At 54.8% G+C, this 22,011-nt stretch overlaps 2 protein-coding genes across 5 annotated transcripts in view; one reads left to right on the forward strand and one right to left on the reverse strand.

The window, feature by feature from the left end:
• The window catches only part of GAB2 (GRB2 associated binding protein 2), a 195,239-nt gene extending 184,123 nt beyond the window's left edge, over positions 1 to 11,116 (forward strand). For 3 of the 4 annotated variants that reach the window (XM_024131629.3, XM_028500967.2, XM_028500968.2), the window contains exons 4-10: positions 2,533 to 3,125; positions 3,930 to 4,024; positions 5,079 to 5,343; positions 6,742 to 6,832; positions 7,118 to 7,220; positions 8,792 to 8,917; positions 10,004 to 11,116. In XM_024131629.3, coding sequence (XP_023987397.1) covers positions 2,533 to 3,125; positions 3,930 to 4,024; positions 5,079 to 5,343; positions 6,742 to 6,832; positions 7,118 to 7,220; positions 8,792 to 8,917; positions 10,004 to 10,147 — 1,417 coding nt within the window. In that variant the 3' untranslated portion in view covers positions 10,148 to 11,116. The remainder of the gene's footprint in view (positions 1 to 2,532; positions 3,126 to 3,929; positions 4,025 to 5,078; positions 5,344 to 6,741; positions 6,833 to 7,117; positions 7,221 to 8,791; positions 8,918 to 10,003) is intronic. The other variant, XR_008619564.1, reaches the window with a different exon arrangement.
• Positions 11,117 to 15,052: 3,936 nt separating this feature from the next.
• The window catches only part of USP35 (ubiquitin specific peptidase 35), an 80,031-nt gene continuing 73,072 nt past the window's right edge, over positions 15,053 to 22,011 (reverse strand). Inside the window, exons 8-11 of the mRNA XM_024131756.3 lie at positions 20,014 to 20,107; positions 18,975 to 19,081; positions 17,222 to 18,434; positions 15,053 to 16,220 (exon numbers count right to left, since the gene is read on the reverse strand). Coding sequence (XP_023987524.1) covers positions 16,053 to 16,220; positions 17,222 to 18,434; positions 18,975 to 19,081; positions 20,014 to 20,107 — 1,582 coding nt within the window. The 3' untranslated portion in view covers positions 15,053 to 16,052. The remainder of the gene's footprint in view (positions 16,221 to 17,221; positions 18,435 to 18,974; positions 19,082 to 20,013; positions 20,108 to 22,011) is intronic.

Consider the following 22,011-nt stretch of genomic DNA (forward strand, 5'->3'; position numbering starts at 1 on the left):
TCTGTGTCCCTCTAACTGGAACACCTTTTCCCTTCTCTTGCCTTATGCCAGGCCAGTTGCCAGAGTCAGTCAGAGGTGACATCTTTGGAGAAGCCTCCCCTGACATTCTGTACCACCACCACCAGGGAGGGTTGGTATAAATCTGTCAACAGCTGCTTACTCACTGGCTTGATTATAAGATTTGCACGCAAAGGGACTTCCCTGGTGGCGCAATGGTTAAGGATCCGCCTGCCAATGCAGGGGACATGGGTTCGATCCCTGGTCCGGGAAGATCCCACATGCTGCAGAGCTACTAAGCCCGTGCGCCACAACTACTGAGCCCGCGCTCTAGAGCCCGCGAGCCACAACTACTGCAGACTGTGTGCCTAGAGCCCGTGCTCCGCAACAAGAGAAGCCACTGCAATGAGAAGCCCACGCACCGCAACAAAGAGTAGCCCCCGCTTGCCCCAACTAGAGAAAAGCCCGCGCGCAGGAACGAAGACCCGATGCAGCCAAAAATAAATAAACATTTATTTTTTTAAAGAAAGATTTGCATGCATGTCAACTCCTCTACCACTGTGCCCGCTCCCCCAGGGCAGGAGGCTTCTCTGTATCCATTGTGCCTGGCCCAGGTGGAAAGTAGGACATCAGTAAATGTTTTTTAAATGAACAAATCCAGATAGGGCATCCACCAGCATTGGAAATTCCAAAAGACAAAATGGAAGGCACCAAAGACAAACGGACAGATGTGAACAATGTGAACACCTTATGTCTACCATTGGCTCCCTGGTCCTCTGCTCCAGGCACTTCGTTAGCTAAAGGCTAGATGTTCAATGATCCAGGCCATGCCTGTCGCCTTGGTTATGCATGTGGAATGAAACAGGAAGAGAGGGAGAATACTGAGGACCAGAGAGGAGGGCCGCGGAAGGTTTGGGGACTGAAATGGAAGTCCTAGCCATCAAGGATGCAAGTTTACACGAGAGAGAGCTTGGCTGCTTAGACACCTGTTTCCTTTCCTCTTTCTAAGCTGATGGGCCTTATTTTCTATCACCATCTGGTGGCCACATCCACAAATAACAAGCTCCCCATGAGCTGAGAGAGCTTGTATAAGACGGAAGTTCCATGGATTGGCCTCCTGGGTTAAGAGCTGCCCCACCCCCCTGTATGTATGCGAGACTTGCCTTATTCTGGTGAGAAGTGCCAAGAGCTTTTTATCAGATTCTTTTTTTTTTTTTTGGCGGTACAAAGGCCTCTCACTGTTGTGGCCTCTCCCGTCGCGGAGCACAGGCTCCGGACGCGCAGGCCCAGCGGCCATGGCTCACGGGCCCAGCCGCTCCGCGGCACGTGGGATCCTCCCGGACCGGGGCACGAACCCCCGCATCGGCAAGCGGACTCCCAACCACTGCGCCACCAGGGAAGCCCTATCAGATTCTTAAAGAGGCATATAGCCTCCAAAAAGCTGAGAATCACCACTAAATGATTGTTCTAGAATAGCAATTCCTTTATTTCCCCCAAATGGAATCCTATGAAGAATCATACTGTAAGAGAGAGAAAAGCAGACCTGAATCTCTACTTGCTCAGAATATCACCTTCTAATTTCCTAAGGCACCTACGCAGAACACAGAATCCAGTTTGGAAACCATGCTAATACAGCCAAAGGGTTGTGGAGTTTCAGAACCAGATGGACCCTTAAGAGCTTTTGAGACACACCGGGTCCTGCCTTGGGGAAGGAGACTTGGTGAAGCCCACAGAGCGTATCAGTGGCGGAAATGGAACCTGCACAAATCCCTTCTCCGCCCCCCCAGATCGTTTTACTTTTTAAATCTTATTTCCCCAAAACATGAATTTTTAAAAAGTAATAATCAAAACCTTTTCTGTCTTGAATATAGTTCCCAAACAGGAAAACATTTTTCCTGTAGAATTTTAGTCTTCTGGAAAGAGATATTTTCCCCTCTAAATGCCTCTCAATGAACCATAATATATGATGGAAAATAAATCTATGGCTTACCTTTGAATAGTTCTGTATAACTTAGAATAGTACATTAGCTGACTTGTTTTACAGTGGGAAAACTGAGACTCAGATAAAATGACTTGCTATTTTTGATACCAACTTAAGGGTTCTTTCCGCTATCTCATGGCCTTTGTATACAAATGCGTATATTTTGTGGCACTTAAAACAATAAACGAGTGTGTGGTATAACTAGCTTGTTGATATATATTTGGGGAGGTAAGACCAACCTCTGCTAATCACAGCTATTTGGGAGTAGGGGAAGGGATAAAGGCTAACACTGAACATATACTTACTAGATACACTAGAGTCCAATTTCTAAGCAACCTTCAAAGCATGATTTTAATCACCATTTTTGCAGACACATTTACTAAAGCTCAGAGAGAAAACGTGCCTTGCCCAGATAACCCTCAGGCCTGCCAGCCTCCTCAGCCTGTGTGTTCCACACCACCTAGCTGCACAGGGTTTGAACAGGCCCGCTTGCCTCGCTGGTGGGCAGCCCTGGCCTCCTGTAACCCCCGCACCCCCTTCTTTCTGTCTCTTAGGAGCGCCAGCTTCTCTCAGGGCACCAGGGCCTCGTTTCTCATGAGGAGCGACACGGCCGTGCAAAAACTTGCCCAGGGCAACGGACACTGTGTCAACGGGGTCAGTGGTCAAGTCCATGGCTTCTACAGCCTCCCCAAGCCAAGCAGGCACAATACAGAATTCAGAGACAGTACCTACGACCTCCCCCGGAGCCTGGCCTCCCATGGCCGCACCAAGGGCAGCCTCACAGGCTCTGAGACGGATAACGAGGATGTGTACACCTTCAAGATGCCCAGCAGCACCCTGTGCCGTGAGTTTGGGGACCTCCTGGTGGATAATATGGATGTTCCGGCCACCCCACTCTCAGCCTACCAGATCCCTAGGACATTCACACTGGACAAGAACCACAACACCATGGCAGTCGCCACTCCTGGGGACTCGGCCGTAGCCCCCCCGCCCCGGCCCCCCAAGCCAAGTCAGGCAGAAACACCTCGATGGGGCAGCCCTCAGCAGAGGCCTCCAGTCGGTGATGGCAGCAGATCGGCCGCTGCCGCTGCAACCATCCCCAGGCGCAATACCCTCCCGGCCGTGGACAACAGCCGACTTCACCGAGGTCAGTGTGAGCCCTTGCTGAGGCCAGGGGGAAGGGAGGTAGCGCAGGGGTTCTCGGCAGTGTGCTGGTTCTTGGTCATCCATGCCAAGGAGACTTAAGTCCCACCCAGGGGACCTGTGGTACTCACAGGTTTAGGCATCTCCTACCCAGACCTTTCCTAGTTTGTCCTCCAGCACTGGAGGCTATTAGTGGACCCCACAGTGGCAAGAGTTTAGCAGACCCTGCCTGAGAGAAGTTACTGTTCTCCTAAGGAGGTAGAACATTCTTGGTTAACCACAGTACAACATATTATGGGTTTAGAGGTCCAAATCACAGTCTTTTATTCATTTATAAATCAAACCACAGATTTCAAAAATAAATTTAGAAGACTAGTCCAAACTGGAGCCAAACCTATGCGGACCAACAGACTATTAAAATCAGATCTACAAAATATTTTCTAAGCCACATTTGAATCTCTGGTTAAAGTCTGAACGTCTGTCTGAAGTATTAAATTCTGTTTTTGCTGATTTCCCACTGAGAGTATTCCGACTCTGCGTGTAACCTCCTCTGTTTGATGAAAAAGTAGAATAATATTAATTCCTTTCATGTTGCATCTGCTAACACTGGAACTACATCCAGAAGCCTGGGAGGAATCTGTGAGCTGAGGAGTGATATGACAGAGGCAATACCTTATCATGAGGGGTTGAGAGCAGTATCTTCAGAGTATCAGTAAGACTCTGAGCCACACTGGAGAGGGTGTGGGGAAGTGTCAGCGCAGGGATGGACTCTAGTGAGTGCACACGGATCTTCCTTCCTCCGTCGTAGCTTCTTCCTGCGAGTCCTACGACTACCCCCAACGTGGTGGAGACAATGCAGGCCGGTCCACCGAGTCCATGAGTGATGCAGTCAGCGCTTTTCTGGTGAGTGGGGTTTAGCCAGGGGTCCTTAAGTCAGCTCGGGTGGATTAAAGGTCACACGCATGGAACTAAAAACACGGCCCCAAAGCGTGATGGCCTCTCCCTCTTAGGAGCTTGCCTGGCTTCCTGTCTCAGTTCAGAACCCTGGGTTGAGTTTTTAGAAAGTAAGGTGCAGGTATCCCGATCTGGAAGAAATGTGTGTACTTAGGCGCACTAGCCTATAAGGCTCATCACTGTGGGTAAGCAGGAAGGGTCCAGAACGCAGAGGACCCAGGCGCCGGGATGGTGGCTCTAAGGCAGCATCCTTACCGTGAGGTCTCACCTGGGGGAGGAGACCCCAGGCAGGGGTGGTGCTCAGGGTCAGGCTCAGTGGCAGAATTATGGTTTGAGTGCAGGATCCCAGGCTACCCTGAGGAGGGGGCTGATGGCAGTTCTCCAAGGTGTCAGGCCCAGCTAAGCTGACTAGGGCCTGGCTTCAGGCCCACTGGAAAGACTGTGAAATCAGGTAACTGAAGCAAAAGCAGCTTAGTTGTATGTCTGGAAAGACAAGGCAGGACTTAAAGGAAGGCTGTGGCCAGGGTGGCTGCGTCGTACAGCCCTGCGGCAGCTCTGACTGCAGCCTGGCGGTCACACTGAAAGCTGGGCTGGGGAAGCACACCTGACCCAGACCTCACCTTCCAGGGCCAAGGCTTCTCTTAGGCTCCTTGCCCTGCCAGTGGCAGGTGCTGCCCTGCCAGTGATGCGTCTGGACTTGAGGAAGAGGGAGGGTTCTGAACCAAAGCCCTGCTTGGTCAGGCATTCAGAACGCCTCGTGGATATTTTATACTAAAGATTTATCACAAGTTACAAGTAAGCTCCAAGGGATCACAGAAGCTAGAAGAGACCCACAGACCTCATTTCTTCCTGTCTCCTCCTCTGCTTTCTTATTTGTTTTTCCCGGGGTCTGCCTTATAGCTTCACAGTACACCCAACTCAGTCTTTTCTTGCCTTGTGTACAAATTCTCACCCCTTCTTGTTTCCTGTCACTAGTAACAGCAGTATTTCTTTTCACTCCTAGCCAGGGAAAACAGTCGTGGGCCGATCGGATAGCACCAATTCCGAAGACAACTATGTGCCCATGAACCCAGGCTCCTCCACCCTGCTGGCTTTGGAGCGAGCAGGTGATAATTCCCAGAGTGTCTACATCCCCATGAGCCCGGGGCCCCATCACTTTGACCCGCTTGGCTACCCCACCTCAGCCCTTCCTATGCACCGAGGCTCCAGCCGAGGGAGTGAGATCCAGCCACCCCCTGTCAACCGCAACCTCAAACCTGACCGGAAAGGTAAGTCCACTGTTTCCCTGTTTCCTCGTTCCATCTGTGGACAATGTTCAGGGACTGTTTGCATTCATTTAGGGATCAGATGGATCCTAAACTTTTCTTGCAAGGAAGCGACAGCCTCTGGGGCCTAAACCAACCCAAACACACACACACACACACACACACACACGCACACGCACACACGCACACACACCACACACACACACACACACACACACACACACACACATCCCAAATTCATCTCAGTGGTCTGGTACCCTAGGGACTGGCTCTTGAGGAGGCTTGATGAACAGAAAGAGTGCAGGAATCAGGACAGGATGGATTCAGGTGCCAGCTCTGCCACCTGCTAGCATGTAATTATAAACAAATCATTCTATGTCTCTGTGCCTTATTTCTCATCTGTGAAATGGGAAGTGTAAAACGTACCTCCCAGAGACATTGGAGGACATAGATAATATATCTAAAAGTGCTTCATAATGTATGAGATGTAATTCAAGGATGAGGTATTTGTATTAGCTCTGGGGTTGGGCAAGGTAGAACTGACAGAGCAGTCCATGAAAAGATACACTATGCTATAATAGAAAGGACTGAGCTTTCAAACCAGGTAGATGTGGGATGGAATCCTTACCCAGCACTTCCTAGGTGTGTGACTTTGAGTAGATCATGTAAATTCTCTGAGCCTCATTTTTCTTATCTGTGAAGTGGGGATAGTCATGCCTGCCTTCCGGGTTTGGTTAGAAGGAAAGCATCTAGGACATTGATTCCAGTGTATGGCAGGTGTTCAATAAAGGTAGCTCTGTGCCCTCTGCATTTAGACCAGGAAGAAGTGCTGCAGTTCAAGTGTCAGGTCTGCCTCGACCTCATTCTGCAGGCCTGGATCAGTGGCAGGGATTCAAAGGGAGAAGCAGAGTCACTGGACAGACATAAGCCCCCTTTGGGCTGGCCAACAGAGAATGCAGATCTCAGCATTTGGATTGAAGCCTTCGGGACCTTGTGACGTTCACCTTCCTCCACTGAAGGCTCCACAGTCCTGGTGGGCAGGGGGCAGTCATGGTGGCCTTCTCTAGGATGTTTCAAATATCATCTCTTGTTTTCATATGCAGTCACAAATCCAGGGAAAACAGTCTGTTGTCACACCCTGTGTCCCCACTTTAGGTTCCGAAAGTATGATTACCATAGGTACGGGGCGAAGAATATAAAATTTGGAATCTGAAGACATGACTTCAGGGCCTGTCAACATGGGCAGAGATTGTGTAACCTTGCTGAGAGCTTCAGTCTCCCCCTGAACAACTGGGATGAATAGGAATGATTCAGAAATGCACTTGTGTGTCACGTGTAAGTGTTTGTATGTGTGGCATTATCATCATTGGCTGATGACTCGACTCTCTGTTCCTGCTGCAGCGAAGCCAACACCACTTGACCTGAGAAACAATACCGTCATCGATGAGCTCCCCTTCAAGTCACCCATCACCAAGTCTTGGTCCAGGGCCATGTAAGTGTCTATTTGTGGACACGGGAACTTGGAACAGGGCCATCAGGTTGGTGAATGGAATGGGTCGCTGGGCTGTGTGCCAGGAAAGCTGCGTCCTGCTGCTGATGGCTGCTGGTAGCTCAGGGCTTGGTTTTCTTCTTCTGCGAAGGGAGAAAAATTGTCCCCGCTCTGTATCAGATCTTCGTCTGATAATGGAGGGCAGAGGTCCGTCTGGGGGTGTGAGGGCCAGGGCACAGCGGGAGGCTGGATGTGCCCCAGGGTTTACTCCCCGTCTTCTCCCCACAGCCACTCCTTCAACCCGGGCTCCTCCCAGTACTGCCGCCCCATCTCCACACAGAGCATCACCAGCACGGACTCGGGAGACAGCGAAGAGAACTACGTCCCCATGGTGGGTCCTCTGGGGTCCCCTGGAACCCACCTCTCACTTCCCCACTTCCCAGCTCACTAATTCACCCCGGCCTCAGGGCACCCACATTATTCGTGATTTAGTTTGCTGCCGCAAATCCGTCTTGAGCCCGTACGAGTCGAGCAGTGTGGGGTCATCGTCAGAGGCAAGGAAGACGTGGTCCCTGCCCTCAAGGAGGCTGCTCTCTTAAGGGGCAGAGCAGGCCTGCCTCTCCCACGACCGTAACACAGGCGGCACGGCCGGTGTCCCCGGAGAGGCGGTGCTGCAGGGACGCACCCACAGGATGGGCGATCACACCGGACTGGGGAAAGGGGAGGCGCTGAGGTGGAGTGGCCGTGCAGACAGGAACACGGAGAATGATGGTCGTTAACTCTGGGTGAAGGTGGAGTGGGCAGGCGGGGAGGTTGGACTGGAGTCAGATCATGAAGGACCCCGAATGCTGTCTCGGGAAGTCTGCACTTGTCCTGGGGCAGGAGGGAGCCCCAGAAGAGTTAGCAGGCCAACTCGTTAGCTGGTGTTTCAGAATAGTCATCAGGGGCCTGTAGAGAAGAACTAGAGCAGCCTTCAAAATTAACTTCCTTGTTCTATCCTGTTAAAATCTTTCAGAACTAAAAGATCTCTTCGTTTCCTTATCCCGTTGTTCCCACGACCATGGAGAATGTATGGGAGTGTTAAGTGTCTCTTGAGTGTGTGTTACCCGACTCAGCGGTGGGGAAACACACCTGTGCATGACTCAGTGTGGTGAAGGCCCTCACAGAGGGAATAGACACGGGGTTCTGCCCCCTGAGATTCCCAGTGCAAAGGGAGTAGCTGCCCAGCACCTGGTAGTTGCTGCGTAAATAGAACAAATCTACCAATCAATAAAGCAGCCAAAAAAAAAAACAGAGCATAGGACTATTTATTGCATTTCTCATTAGAAGGTGTCTTCAGGAAAGTGCCAGACAAGTTGGTCTTGATGCCTGGATGAGCCGGGACCGTGGAGCGTGTCCTCTGAGAGCTGCTGAGGGACTGGGGCTTTGTGCCGCCTGGGGATGAGGCCCCTCTGTTGAGACCCCTGAGGAGCTGGGGCTGGAGGGGCAGGCTGCTGCGGTGTGACGGCCCCACTCCGGGCCGTGGGTGGGAGCCCCAGAGAAGCAGATCTGGTGCAACAGAAACCTTTCCAGGGTCCAGTGCGTAAAGGCCATGTGCTCCCTGCTGGTCTGTTAGGGAGATCACAGGTGAGACGGGGCCTGATGCCCTGGAAGGGAGGCAGCGTGGCACAGCGGGGTAGTCATCCCTGCTCACCAGCTGTGCAGCCATGGGCAAGTTGCTTTACTTCTCCGAACCAGAGTTTTATCTTCGTTTTAAAAAATAAGAACAGTAATAATACCTACATCACAGGATTGTGGTGAGGGTTGAGACAAGAACGTGAGAAGTCCCCGGCGCAGTGCAGGGCACAGAGTCGGCACTCATGGAGCTGGTTAGTTGCTCTTACTCCCAGAGGTGTTTTTTTCCCGGTGGTGGGTTAATCTGTTTCCTAAACTAACTAAAGGTCTTTCCCTCCTTTGTGATAGCAAAACCCAGTGTCTGCATCTCCCATTCCCAGTGGCACCAACAGTCCGGCCCCTAAGAAGAGCACTGGCAGCGTGGATTATCTGGCCCTGGACTTCCAGCCGAGCTCCCCAAGCCCCCACCGCAAGGTGCCTGGGGCGGGCGGGCGGGTGGGTGGGCGTCAGTCCGGGCTTTGACGGCCCTGGGGGAGGGGCCCCGGAGGCCAGCTGCCTTCAGTGCAGGCCGGCGGCACTCTGCTTCTGTGACTGGGCCGTGCTGTAGTCTGGGTCTCCGGGGGCTCAGGCACCCTCACTCTCAGCACACAGCTACCCTGAGCCCGTAGGACCGCATCCGTCAGCCCACCCCCCCCTGTCGTGCGCATGCGCGAACGAATGCACACGGAGACACGAGCTGCTCGAGGTCACGTGTGAATCCACGACAGAGCCGAGACTCGGGGATCCTGTGTCCTGGTCCTGAGTTCTTCTTTGAGAACCCGCTGTCCAGGTGCAGCCTGCAGAAGGGTTTCCGGGCCTGGGAAAGGCCCCCCTCAGGAAGCACACTTAGCTGCCCAGTCCAGACAGCAGCCCCGGCACAGCGTCCCCCTGTCGTGCGCATGCGCGAACGAATGCACACGGAGACACGAGCTGCTCGAGGTCACGTGTGAATCCACGACAGAGCCGAGACTCGGGGATCCTGTGTCCTGGTCCTGAGTTCTTCTTTGAGAACCCGCTGTCCAGGTGCAGCCTGCAGAAGGGTTTCCGGGCCTGGGAAAGGCCCCCCTCAGGAAGCACACTTAGCTGCCCAGTCCAGACAGCAGCCCCGGCACAGCGTCCCGCACAGGGTGGCTGTGCGTGCTCACCGCGAGCCACACACAAAGCCCTGTGGCTGGTGCTTGTTGGCACCCGGCACAGTCCTTCCCCTGGACAAGTGGCCACAGGGAGGTGGGTGGAGGCGCAGGTGAAAGCCTGGAGCCATCCATCAGGCCAAGGAAGGGCCTGGGTCCCCCCAGGAGCCGGGACGTCGGGACGGCGGGCAGGGGCTGTTGCATCAAACAGGAGGGATGGTGCCGTTTGGAGTTCAGGCCTTACAGGCCACTTTCAGAAAGAAAAGGCAGGTCAGAGAGGCAGGTGGAGCCCCACCTCCTCTCCCGGGAAACGACTCAGGAAGAGCCAACCGCCTCCTCCCCGCGTTACTGATAACTCACAGCCACTTCACTTCCCCGCTCTGTCCCCCAGCCATCCACGTCATCAGTCACTTCCGACGAGAAGGTGGACTACGTTCAGGTGGACAAGGAGAAGACCCAGGCCCTGCAGAACACCATGCAGGAGTGGACAGACGTGCGGCAGTCCTTGGAGCCTTCCAAGGGGGCCAAGCTGTGACGCGAGGGCCACCGCCCCAGGGAGGGGCCGGGAGGCGGCGTCTCCAGAGCCCACGCCTCCCCGTCTGTCTCCCCCTTCTCCTCTCCAGCGCGCCCTCCTGCCCACCCCCTCTCTACTCTGCCACTCTGGCCTTCAAAGCACTTGATATCAGGGACCCTGACCCCTTCCCCTGGGAGGTGAGGGCCTGATCGAGGCGCTTCCTCGGCTCACTCGGGGCCCACCTTTGATTTTTATCAGCAATGGCCATGCCTCTACCCACCTTAGTTAGAGCTATTGCCAAAAAGCATCCTTCAGCCTCTTCCTGCCCTTTAGACCCGAATACCTACCAGACGTGTGGAGGGAGGGGCTGGGGCTCTGAGCCAGATTCCACACCTCACCTTTGGGCACAGCTCTCAGCCCCTGTCCCTCCCGCTACTGGGCTACCTCTCCCCCAGTCCCGGAAGAAGCCAAGGCGTCTCGCTGACCCAGGGAGCCAAGGACCAGCGGACCAAAGTGGATACAGACTTCTTCAGCCCTGTCTTTCTTGGCAGGGGAGAGGCAAGGCCACCAAAAGATGAAGGAGTCGAGGAGGAAGGTCAGAGGTGGTCTTGAGGGACAAAGGAGTGAGACCCCCAGATGCAGAAGGGCAGGGCACCTGCGGTGGTCCCCCATCTTCAGGCCAAGTGGCAGTGCAGCTGTTGCCGGGTGGGAGAGGCAGAAGACTGAGGACAGCGGGAGGGGAAGACAGGGTGAGGGCAACCCAGAACAAGGAGCCGGAGATGGGGTGACGAAGACCCTGTGGGGCCGGGGCCGGGCCCCGGGACTGTGGAGCCACAGGCCCGGGTCTGCCACTCCCAGAGCAGAGCCCTCTTCCCCGAGACCCCACCCAGCCAAGAGCGCTGCGCCCACGAGGCTTGGACTGTGCTGGGCGGTGCAGCGCCGTGGGGTGGGACGCCGACGTGGTGAGGAGGGGGCCGGCCGAGCTGTGGGAAGGCGACGCGGTGTGCGGGGTGGAGGTGCGTGGAGGGTGGGGGACAACTGAGGGGCCACCCTGGGACGGCCCGGGCGGCGGAGACACAGGGCGGCGCCCAGGCCAGGAAAGGAGACGCTGCAGCAAGTGAGCTTCTGCAAGATGGGCAGTGCTGCAGGGGAGGCGCTGGTAACCGATGGGCTGAGAGGCGGGGCGAAGGCTGGGGGCGGGGGAGGCGCAGCTAGTGGTTGAGTACATCAGGAGGGCCTGGTGGCGAGCCCCGGGCAGTGCCGTGGAGGCGCAGGGTGGAGCACAACGTGAGGACTGGTGTGGTGGTCAGGGGAGCGATGTGCATGGCCGCAGGCGAGGGCAGCTCCCAGCACTGATGGGTGGCGGGCAGATCAGGGCAAAGGAGCAAGCAGGGCGGAACAGAGCCTAGTGGACGGCGCGGGGGGAGTGGCCGGAAGCTCCGTGCCGTTTGGCTGAGTTTTGTGTCAGGTCCCAAGGAAGGTACAAGTGTGGCCTGGTGACAGGCCAGAGTGTGTTCTCAGCTCACGTCACCCTCTGTTGCCCTGTCGAATCCCAGGTGCCTAGCTACAGGGACAGGAGAGGGCAGGCCTCTCCTCCCATGGCTTAAAAGGCCACCAGATCAGCATCACCCCCTGCCCACCTTTGCCAGGGACAGGAGGAAGGGCATCACGCCAGGCTCTTTTCTCCTAAGTCTGGGGAGGGGGGCTCTTTTATGTTAAAGTTCTTGGCCAAATTTTTAAGAGTTTCAGAGGCAACGTGGGCAGACCAAATGTTTCATCCTACCCTGGGGTGAACAGACCTTCTTCCTCCAAAAAAAAAAAAAAATGACTTCCCACCCTCTTTAAGGGAGGGGGCTACCGCTCACCTTTCTGCTCCTGTGAGCCTGTGTAAACACACACACCCCAGGCCTGCGGCCTGACCTTACCCCGTCCCGGGAGAAATTTTCTCAGCAGTAGCCCCTTTCCTCCTAGTATTAGTCATATCAATTCAATAAGCATTCATTAATGGCTGCTATGGCCAGGTCTGGGCTAGGCACTGAGAACACAGGAATTAATCAGACTTTGTATTTCAGAAGGTCAGAGTCGATGAGAAAAAAGACAAGGACACATTGGTTATGACCATGAGAGACACTTAAAATGCTAATAATGTGCAGAGAAATCGAGGCTCCTTCTCTAGGAGGTTGGTGCTAGGGGCCGGAGTGGGGAAGGGGTGGAGATCAGGGAAGGTGGTTTCTAGGAAAAGCGGGTACCTGACAGGGGCCTTAGAGGAAGAAGGGTCAGATTTTTAGAGGGAAGGAGGGCAAGGCTGGGATCTGGTGGAGGAAGATGGACAGAGATTTAGAGAACCTTGTGCTTTGGGAACAGAAGACCTTTGGGAGTATGGCCCCAGCCTCTCAGAAGCAGTAAGGCCATGCCTTGGTGTTCCCACAGGTGAAATGGTAATGTGGTGGCAGCGGCCTACCCTGGGCAGGGTTTGGTGGTTCACTCTGCCCAGCCCTGTGTCCTTCTTCACCAAGGTGGGAAGGCCTTTAAGGCCCTCTGCAAAGGGTCTCATGTGGCAGAGCTTTGAATGGCGCCACCCCTGTGCCCCCATAGGCTACAGGTAGGCCCAGGTACTGGTACCCTCAGTTCCCAGCATCCTCCCCTCTTGATTGCCAGGTGCCCTAATAATGTCAGCATTTTCTGAATGTGCCATGTTGTGAATGAAACTGGGTGGAGTCTTGAGAGACTGAGGTGTTCAAATCTAACCACCAAGGAGGGCTCCCTCCAGTTCTTGGTTCCTATAACCCCCAAACCCTTCGGGCAGAGGCGAGAGTAGAGACGGGAGGAAGTACGAGAGAAGAGGAAATTGGCCTGTTGAAAGCAGAGACTGGCTCAAAAGCCCCAAGTACCAGGTGTCTAATATTCCCCTGTCTGGTCAGTATAAAAAACTGGTCCTTTGGCCTTCAGTGGGTCAGAATCCACCTCTCCTGGTGGCCTGGCACGGACTGAGACCCCAGGATGCCTTGTCAGCCAGCATAGCTCACACAGGCCTCGTCCTGCCTGGGGCTGCTCAGAGAAGCTGTTCTTGTCCACTTCCAGCTCCACCTCTGCAAGGAGTGGTATGAAGCTCGTGTCTCCTTCCCACCTTGGCGAAGAAGGGCCCTGAGGCCTCTTCTGTGGCTACTGCCTGCTCTGTAACTTCTCTCTCGAGGGTCTGGAGCACCAGGGATAGGCGGCACCCAGAGCACTGGCCAATTAACCCAGTCCCCTCCCTAGATGAATTTCAGTAACTTCTACATTCGAAACCGTTCAAATATGTCCCATTCCTAGGACAGAAGCACAGCTGTTCTCAAGGGATTTACCTGCCACAGGGCTAAGGCCTCAGCCCCAAGCTGCGGCTGACCCACACCCCTGTGACAGGGCTCTGGAAACGAGAGGAGTGCCGGGCAGGAGGGAAGTTGGCACGAACTTCCCCCTCTGGCCCTTCTGCAAAACGTGGGGGGAGGCTGAGCGCATGAGCTCTAAAGCCCCCTCCTTCCGGAACGCACCAAGCTCTTTGGGGCCAGGTGGGCTGCCTGATGAGGGGTCCCCCTGGAGATTCAGGCTGTCATGTGATATTTGGTGGTGTGTGTTCTTATGTGTTTGTTGGTTACATGTGTCTTGAAATTTAGAATCATTTCCCACAGAATCGTTGCTTTGTCGGGAAGAGAAAATGGGCTTAGAAGAAGCCCAGTCTTAGGTTTCTGGCCCTCTTACCATTTAAAATTGACATTTAATTTTTCAAATCACTGTTGGTGCCTAATCACTTAAGTTATTAATTTATTCTGTTTTCTTTTTAAAAAAAATTTGTAACACGTATTTATCCTGTGAGTAGGTCTGGGGAGGGGTGGGAACGTGTTCACATGGGTCCTGTTTTTGCTGTGGTGACACATGGTACAGGCCTGGAGCTTGCAGGTCCCTTTTTACTATGGTGTTGGGTCTGGACAACAATAAAGTCCATTAGACGCAACTAGGAGGGCTGCTGAGTCTGTCTCGTCCGGAGGTGCTGGGGATGGAATGCACACACACTGGGACCCCGGCTCGGGGCTGTTGGCTGTAGGCTTGCACACGACACCTGTCCTCAACGGGATAACCCTTCCTCTCACGGTCCTGGGACAGCACGTGCCAGTCTGCTCCACTTTCATTTGAACAGGAAATAACAACTGCGTACCTTTCTTGGCTGAGAACACATGTGACTCTTCCTTACCTTGGAATTTGTACTCCTGGTGCATGAAATGGAAATTGTAGTAACATCATCTGCCAATTCATCATCTTTCTTAGGCGGCTCAATGGACCAAAGAGATGAATTCTGAGCATGACTCTGTCTCTGTCAGACGACTGTCGGCCCACTTTCGCTGGTCCCTGAGGTCTCAAGGGTCTATGGCTTTTGGGCCAAAACTCCTCCACCTGCAGCCCCTGAAGCCCCCCCCCCCCCCCTGGAACCTGAGGGCCGCTGCCTACTTACCTCCTGGCCTGAGCCCAGCCCACCCCACCCCAGATTCTCAGAGGTAAGAAGGGAGGAATGTGGTAGCAGCAGCAGCAATCTGTGGGCAGCCCAGAGTTCCTGGGGTCTGGAGGAGCTCCCAGCCCCACCTGACAGATCAGTCCCTTAACAGTATCCTGTTAGGGCAGCCCCCAGCCTGTGCACCCACCCCTCCACCCCTATCTATCTATCTGGGCACATCCCCGCCACCAGTCCTCACTGTTGATTGATTTACACAGCACTTCACTTCAGTGTAGGGCACGCTTGCCTCCCCTGGGGCAGCACACAAGTCAACAGGGCAGGGGGTGGTGTCCCCTCCTTCCTGTCCAGACAGACACAGTAAGAAACCAAGGGTAGAGCCGACCTAACAGCCAGTGACTGAGGCGGGAAGAACGACGGCTTTAAAGGCTTCAGAGAGAGAACCTATTTTTATTCCTGTTTGAGACCCTGGTTCTCTCTCTTCTCTCCATTTAGAAGGGGTACAGCAGGGTCAGGGCACAATGAGGTCAATATCTGGTCCTCAGCAGACCGCCCCCATGATGATGGCCAACCCCATGATGATGGCCAACTGCTGAGGCGCTGAGCCAGCCAGCTTCCCTCAGGACAGACATCGTGAGAAACACAAACAAACATACTTGCAGGAAACTAAGGACTCGCTCTCTCTTAACCAGAAGGGGGATGCAAATGGTGGCATCTCAGGCACTGAGGCAGGAGAGAGGCTTAAGAGGCTATCCTCCCCTCTGCGTTGTTGCCTGGTGTCAGGAGGACAGTCTCTGGTCCCGTGCCAGGCTGCTTCCCACCTACATGCCTCTCAAAAGAAGTACAAACAAACAAACAAACAGTGTAGGCACCCACAGACGTTGCCTCAGGCCCCTCAGAGAAACCAGGCGTCCAGAGGGGTGACACACAGACGCCTTCTTTGTGCTAGGGCTTGGATCCGCCTCTGCTTTGTATACTACAGAGAAACCAGATTGTCTGAAAGGAGCTGGGAAGGAGCTGCTACTTGATGGCAAAACACCAGCGCTGTGACGTTCAGCCCTGTGGGGTAGCCTGCAGGGGGGAGGGGACAAGGCCCAGAGAGTGTCCATCTCAGCTGCTTCAAGCTGACCAGGACACTTGGGTGTAAGTCTTAACAGGGCTGATCCCAGTGTCGGGGCCTGAGGCCCGGTTTAAGGGGCTTGGGTCTCACCTCTGTATCTAGCCGAGTGAGTCTCTGTGTGCCCTTCAGGCTGAGGGCAGGGGCCCAGAAGCCCCCGCTCCATCTCTCTGGCCCTCGGAAGGGCCTGCCTTCAGGACTGGACCTGCGCAGCCTCCCTCAGACCCCACCTGGCCGAGCACCTCTGCCCGGGACCTGGGCCCCCCACTGAGGTTGCCTGTGGCACCCTCACAAGTGCCTAGCAGGCCAGGGGATGAGGGTTCCCATTAGAAGACCAGTCTGTGGAAGTCACCACTGCTGCCACCTGCAGGGCTGCAGCCCCCCGGAGGGCCTTCATCCTCATCTTTGTCTTCGTCAAAGCCCCTCCCCCAGTGTGGAGATGTGGGGAGTGCAGAGATGTAGGCCGCCCTGCTCCGCGCTTCCTTCTCCTGCTCCTGGAAACACACATGGGGATGGGGCCGGAAGCTTAGAAGTCAGTCAGGCTCTGAAGCCTCAGTCCTCCCTGCACGCCCCCCAATGCCACCCAGCCCTTCCGAGCATCACCGCAGTCCCCAGGGCCAGGCACAGAGGAGGCACTCCAGCTTAGTGGGAGGATGGGTGGGATGGACCCATAGCCATCCTGTATCTAGGCTTCCAAAGCATTCTTCCTCCTCCCTCGAATAAAAACTCCCAGCCCCCTGGAAGAAAGGAACTCATTTCTACTAACTAACTAGACTGTGAACAGCTGACGAGGGCCTGACGTGGCACCAGAAAGCAGGAGCTGCAGAGACTTCAAAGGTCAACTCATACCCCCCCCCCCAGGGACCCTTCTGCAGGCTTCCTGACGTGGCTGTCCAGCTTCTGCCTCTCAATGCACGAGGAACCCTCTGCCCATGAGGAAGCTCTTCCTCCTGCTGAACTGAGGCCAGCCATGGATCCGCCCTACCACGGGCCCAGCCCTGCCTCCACCTGGACAGCTCAGCAGAAACGCAAAAGCAGAGCCAGGGTCCCCACAGCACGCAGGTGCTGCTGGCCAGGGGTCCTGACGTGCCCACACCGGCTGTTTGTGACGGCACTCCTCGTGCTGGTCCGCGCGCTGGCTGTTTCAGCTGCAAAGTATTTTGATACCACCCTTGACTCTACAGAGTGGAGTCGAAGGCTCAGTGAGAGAAGAGGCTCACTGAGTCGGGTGGCCCCCCCCCATCTGCTCGTATCCATTACTCACTCACAGAGCCCCTCCTCCAGCACACTTATGACACCTTAATAAAAAACGGATCATTCCTAATGTCTGTTCCTCTGAAGTATGGGGCTATGTCTGTCTGGCCCACCAATCTTCCCCAGCACTAAGTGATAGCTGAATGGATCAAAGGAAAAAGGAACAGACTCCAAGAGAGGAGCGGTCACCATCTGAACCGGTGGGTGCTGGGAAGCCCCTCCGCCCCCAGGGTCTGCTCACCTGCAGGAAAAGGATGTTGTCTTTGGAAATGGCTTCCATCAAGTCTTTGTGGAGGGTGGGCTCCGCCCGGGCTCGGGGAGAGCTGGGCTCAGCCTCGAGCCCCTCCCGGGGCCGCTGCCGATAAAAGAGCACGTAGGCGGTGTCCTTGGGGAAGAAGGAGGTGACGTTGCTGACAGACTCAAAGGAGGAGAAGGACACCCGGGTGTCGTTGAACAGGTACCACTGGTTGTTGGGCTCAGGCCTGTCGGCCGCTCCTGGGATCGGGGCCGGGCGGGCCGCACCCTCGCGGGCGTAGCAGTAGTAGTGGCCGCTCTCCGAGGACACCCCGGAGTGCACCACGACGCTGCAGAGGTCGTAGGCCTGGCCCCGGCCCCCGGCCAGCGGCAGCCGCAGCAGCAGGGGGATGGAGACGTCGTCCAGGATCTTGCGGCGCCGCATGGTGCGCAGGTCGAAGGAGAAGCGCAGCAGGGTCAGGATGAGGTAGCGCGGCCCCTGGCTCAGCTCCACCACCTTCTCGGCGTCCTGCAGGGAGGCACACGACTCGCAGTGGTAGCGGTTCTCTGCCGTCAGCCTCTCGGGCGACAGGAAGTAGTTGACCAGGTCCAGGACCGAGCGGGAACCCTCCCCAGAGGGGGCGGAAGCATTTCTGAGGGTCCCTGGGCCCAGGCCGTCCTCCTCCTTCTCCTTCTCGGCCTCCTTCTCCACTTTCTCCTCCTCCTTCTCGGCCTTCTCCTCCTTCTCCTCCTCCTCCTTCTCCTCCTCTTCCTCCTCCTTTGCCTCCTCCTCCTGACTGCTCTGCCCCCCGGGGCCCTGGGGGCCCAGGCCTTCAATGTTCAGGACGGTGGGGGGAACGTCCCCTGTGATGCAGTGTTTCCTCTGCCTCCGAGGAGCCGCAGTGCTTGGTGCCTGGGCTCGCGATGGCGAAGGGAGGTCCTGGGCGCCGACGTCCTCTGCGGGGAGCATCACTGAGCCCAGGCGGCGGCGGCGGCAGGGCTCAGGCGGGGGAAAGGCGAGAGAGAGGTCCGTAAAGGCCTCCTCCCTGGTGGAGATGTTAAGGCAGCGGAGACAGCATATCCGAGTCACGATCTTGCCTCCGAACATCTTCTCCACAGAGGTTGAACTCGGGCTAGGGGGCTCCTCGGGCGGGGAGGGCAGGCTGGACTGCTTGAGCTTTTGGCAGATCCTCGTCCCAGTTTTCTCCTCTTCATGCAGCCTGGTGCAGGGAGCAAAGGGCCTTCGTCCATACACACAGACCCGTCCCCAGTGCACTGGCCTGACCTGTGCATCTACCTTACTCAGTTGGCCACATGTTTACACGCATGCAGGAGAAGGCACGGGGAACATACATATGCATGTACAAAATGGCATCCGTGCACATGCACTCATAAGCCAGGCACACATGCTACATACTTACCTGCATAAGGCTCACAAACCTGCCACAAAAAGACGTGCATGTGCCCCCAGAGAGCTGATGAGAAAACACACACATGCACACTCAGGCAAGCACAGCATAGTGTACACACACACACTTACCCTCCCAGTCACGGTTCATGTCAGCATCTCCAAAACTTCCCTCCCACTCGGCCCCTGTCCCCACACTCATGACACACATCTGCTCCAAGCCTTTCACAAGTGCAGGGCTGCGCCCCCGTTTCCAGGAAGAGACAACACAGCCCAGGGGGAGGGGGCTTTCCCACGAGCGCCCTCTCCAGACCTGGAGCCCCCGTGCAGAGCCAGGCCCGGCCTCCCTTACCGATCCAGCAGGTACTTCAGGTACTCTGAGCAGTCCTGCTGGGTGCCAGGGCTGAACCAGGGTGTCCAGGATGCAGATAGAAAGTTCTCTGGAGAAATGGCAGGCCGCTAGGACCAAGGAGGGAGAAAGACAGGGCCAGGAGCCGGGGACACTCACCAACCAGCGCCACAGCATGCGAGGCCTGAGGATGGCCCTGGGGACTCCCTGCCCCAAACCTCCAGCCTCCCCACTAACGTCCTCCCCCTTCCCTGACTCATCCCACCAAGGCCATGCAGCCTGTAAGCAGGACATCGGGTCACGGAGAGGAACAATCCTCCAGGAGTCTGCTCTTCCCTGACACACCTCACATTTCACTCCAGGCCCTTATTCGTTGCCATTCCCTCTGCCTAAAACACCCCTCTCCCCTGTCAGGAGCTTAGCGATAGAGTTCAAGTCCCAGGCGCAGTTAGTGTCACCTGTCCCACAGTGACTTCCCAACAGCCCCCAACCCCATCATGATCAACGCTCCCTCCCTAATACGCACGCTAAACTCGCGTTTCGCTCTGCCCAAGCACGACAGTTGCTATCTGCAGGTTCCTCCTCCCCACCAGACTACGCGCTCCGTGGAGGCAGGACTGTGGCTGACTCATCTCTGTGCCCCTGCACAGGGCCTGGAATAATGCCTGCCTGGCCAAGGGCTTTAGGTTCCAGGAGGGCAGAGACAGTGGTTAAAACAAATACAGCCCTCAGGGTGCCTGGCAGGCAACAGAAGTGCTCAAAAATGACAGCAGATCAACAAAGCAACACCTAATAGAATGGACTGAACCACTGATGGGAGAGATGTGGGCAGCACAGCACAGAGGGGCTCAGGAGGCACTCCCTCGTCTGCCTGGTAAGGGTGCTGAATCGGGCCCTTGGGCTTTAGCCGTGAACCCATGCCAGCCTGGACTGGGGCCCAACAACTTACACCAGAAAGTGGGGGCCTGCAGGCAGGTCGTGGGGAAGGGGAGGTGTCAGACCGGGCCTCCTCTCCAGCATCCCCGACTCTCCCTGTGCTCACCTGGCTATGCTCCAGGAAGGCGAAGAGCCACTGCAGCTTGGTCATCAAGGGCTGGGAGTTGTTCTCAGTCAAACGGAGCACACAGTGTCTGAAACTTCCAAACAGAGCGGGGCACCTGGAGTAAGCCAAGGGCACCCAAAGAACCTCTACTCACCCATACTGTGGCAACCCAAGGACTCCAAGCTAAAGGCAGGACAGACACCTGTAGCTCAAATCTGGGCCAGGCGCCGGGGAGGAGGAGCAGGTGAACAGCTCGGCTTGGACAACAAGGTGACCCCTGCAGTCCCTTCCAGTTCTAACAGCCCATGACTCCACAATTTGAAGATTCGAATGTCCTAAGGTCTTATGGTCTCAGGGTTTTAAAGTTGGAACTCTCAGACATGCTCCAGAGTCCATGCCAATATCACCACCAGCCACTCACACCCTTCTCCCTACTTCCCTGAGAAATGGCGTTCAGACCCATCCAGAGCAGCAGGCCCTGCTCCAACCTTGGCCCTCCAAGACAACTATTACAGCCCCTTCTCAGGGACCCTGCCACCCCAAGTTGTCCCGCTGCCTTCAAATGGGAGGGGTCAGTGTGAGGAATATGCTGAAAAAAGAGGAGGGGGGTACACTGGGGCTCATGAAGGGGTCTGATCCCATGGGAGATAAAGAGCCCCTCCTGACAACCACATTCCCTGGAACAAGCCAATTCCCAAGCCCCAGCTGAGCTCCTGTTCTCCCAAGAAGCTCTGGCTAGACAGGTAGGCATCTCTCCAACCTGCACCCACCGTGCAGGACAGTGTAACCAAAGTACGGTCCACTTAGCAGTCTGTGACAAAGCAAGTTCAAAAACTGAGACTTTAGAACCTTGTATAGTGATTTGACAGTACTATGACCATACAAGCACACGATCATTTCCTAGTAAGTCATTTTATTGTATTCTACAAAAGGAAGAGTCTGCAGCAGACTGGAAGTTCAAAAAATGAAACAAAACTAGTCCTTCCCCAGGCAGTTTGAGAAGCACAACAGCAGCATGTTAGGAGTTCCTAGAGTTCAGCTCCAACCTCCTCCTGGAGCTGAAGCTCAGAGAGAAGAAACTGCCTGGAGGTCCTACCACAGCCAAAACCAAGGCTTACTTTCACTGTGACTTTTAAAAAAAGATGTCTAGGGGCTTCCCTGGTGGCGCAGCGGTTGAGAATCCACCTGCCGATGCAGGGGACACGGGTTCATGCCCCGGTCTGGGAAGATCCCACATGCTGCGGAGCGGCTGGGCCCGTGAGCCATGGCCGCTGAGCCTGCGCGTCCGGAGGCTGTGCTCCGCAACGGGAGAGGCCACAACAGTGAGAGGCCCGCGTACCGCAAAAAAATAATAATAATAAAAAATAAAAATAAATAAAATTTAAAAAGATGTCTAAGTGTGGTACTGGTGAAAGAACAGTTGACTAGATCAATAGAACAGAATAAAGTGCCCAGAAACAGACCCCCATAAATATAGTCAACTGATCATTGACAAAGGAGCAAAGGCAATATAATGGAGCAGAGAAAGTCCAGTCAACAAATGGTATTGGAACAAGTATACATCCAAAACCAAAAAAATGAATCTGAACACAAACCCTACACCTGTCACAAAAATTAACTCCAAATGGATCATAGACCTAAATGTAAAATTCAAAACTATAAAACTCTTAGAAAATAACAGGAGAAACCTAGTGACCTTGAGTGTGGTGACGCCTTTTTAGATACATCACCAAAGACACAATCCATGAGAGAAATAATTGATAAGCTGGATTTCATTGAAATTTAAAAATTCTGTTCTGTGAAGTATAGTATCAAGAGAATTAGAAGGCAAACCAGAGACTGGGAGAAAATATTTGTAAAATACACATCTGGTAAAGGACTGTTAAAAAAAAAAAAAAAAACCTCTTAAAACTAAACAATAAGAAAACAAACAACCTGATTAAAAAGTGAGCCAGGGCTTCCCTGGTGGCGCAGTGGTTGAGAGTCCGCCTGCCGATG

The sequence above is a fragment of the Physeter macrocephalus genome, chromosome 16 (assembly GCF_002837175.3).
Source record: "Physeter macrocephalus isolate SW-GA chromosome 16, ASM283717v5, whole genome shotgun sequence".
Classification (NCBI taxonomy): Eukaryota; Metazoa; Chordata; class Mammalia; order Artiodactyla; family Physeteridae; genus Physeter; species Physeter macrocephalus.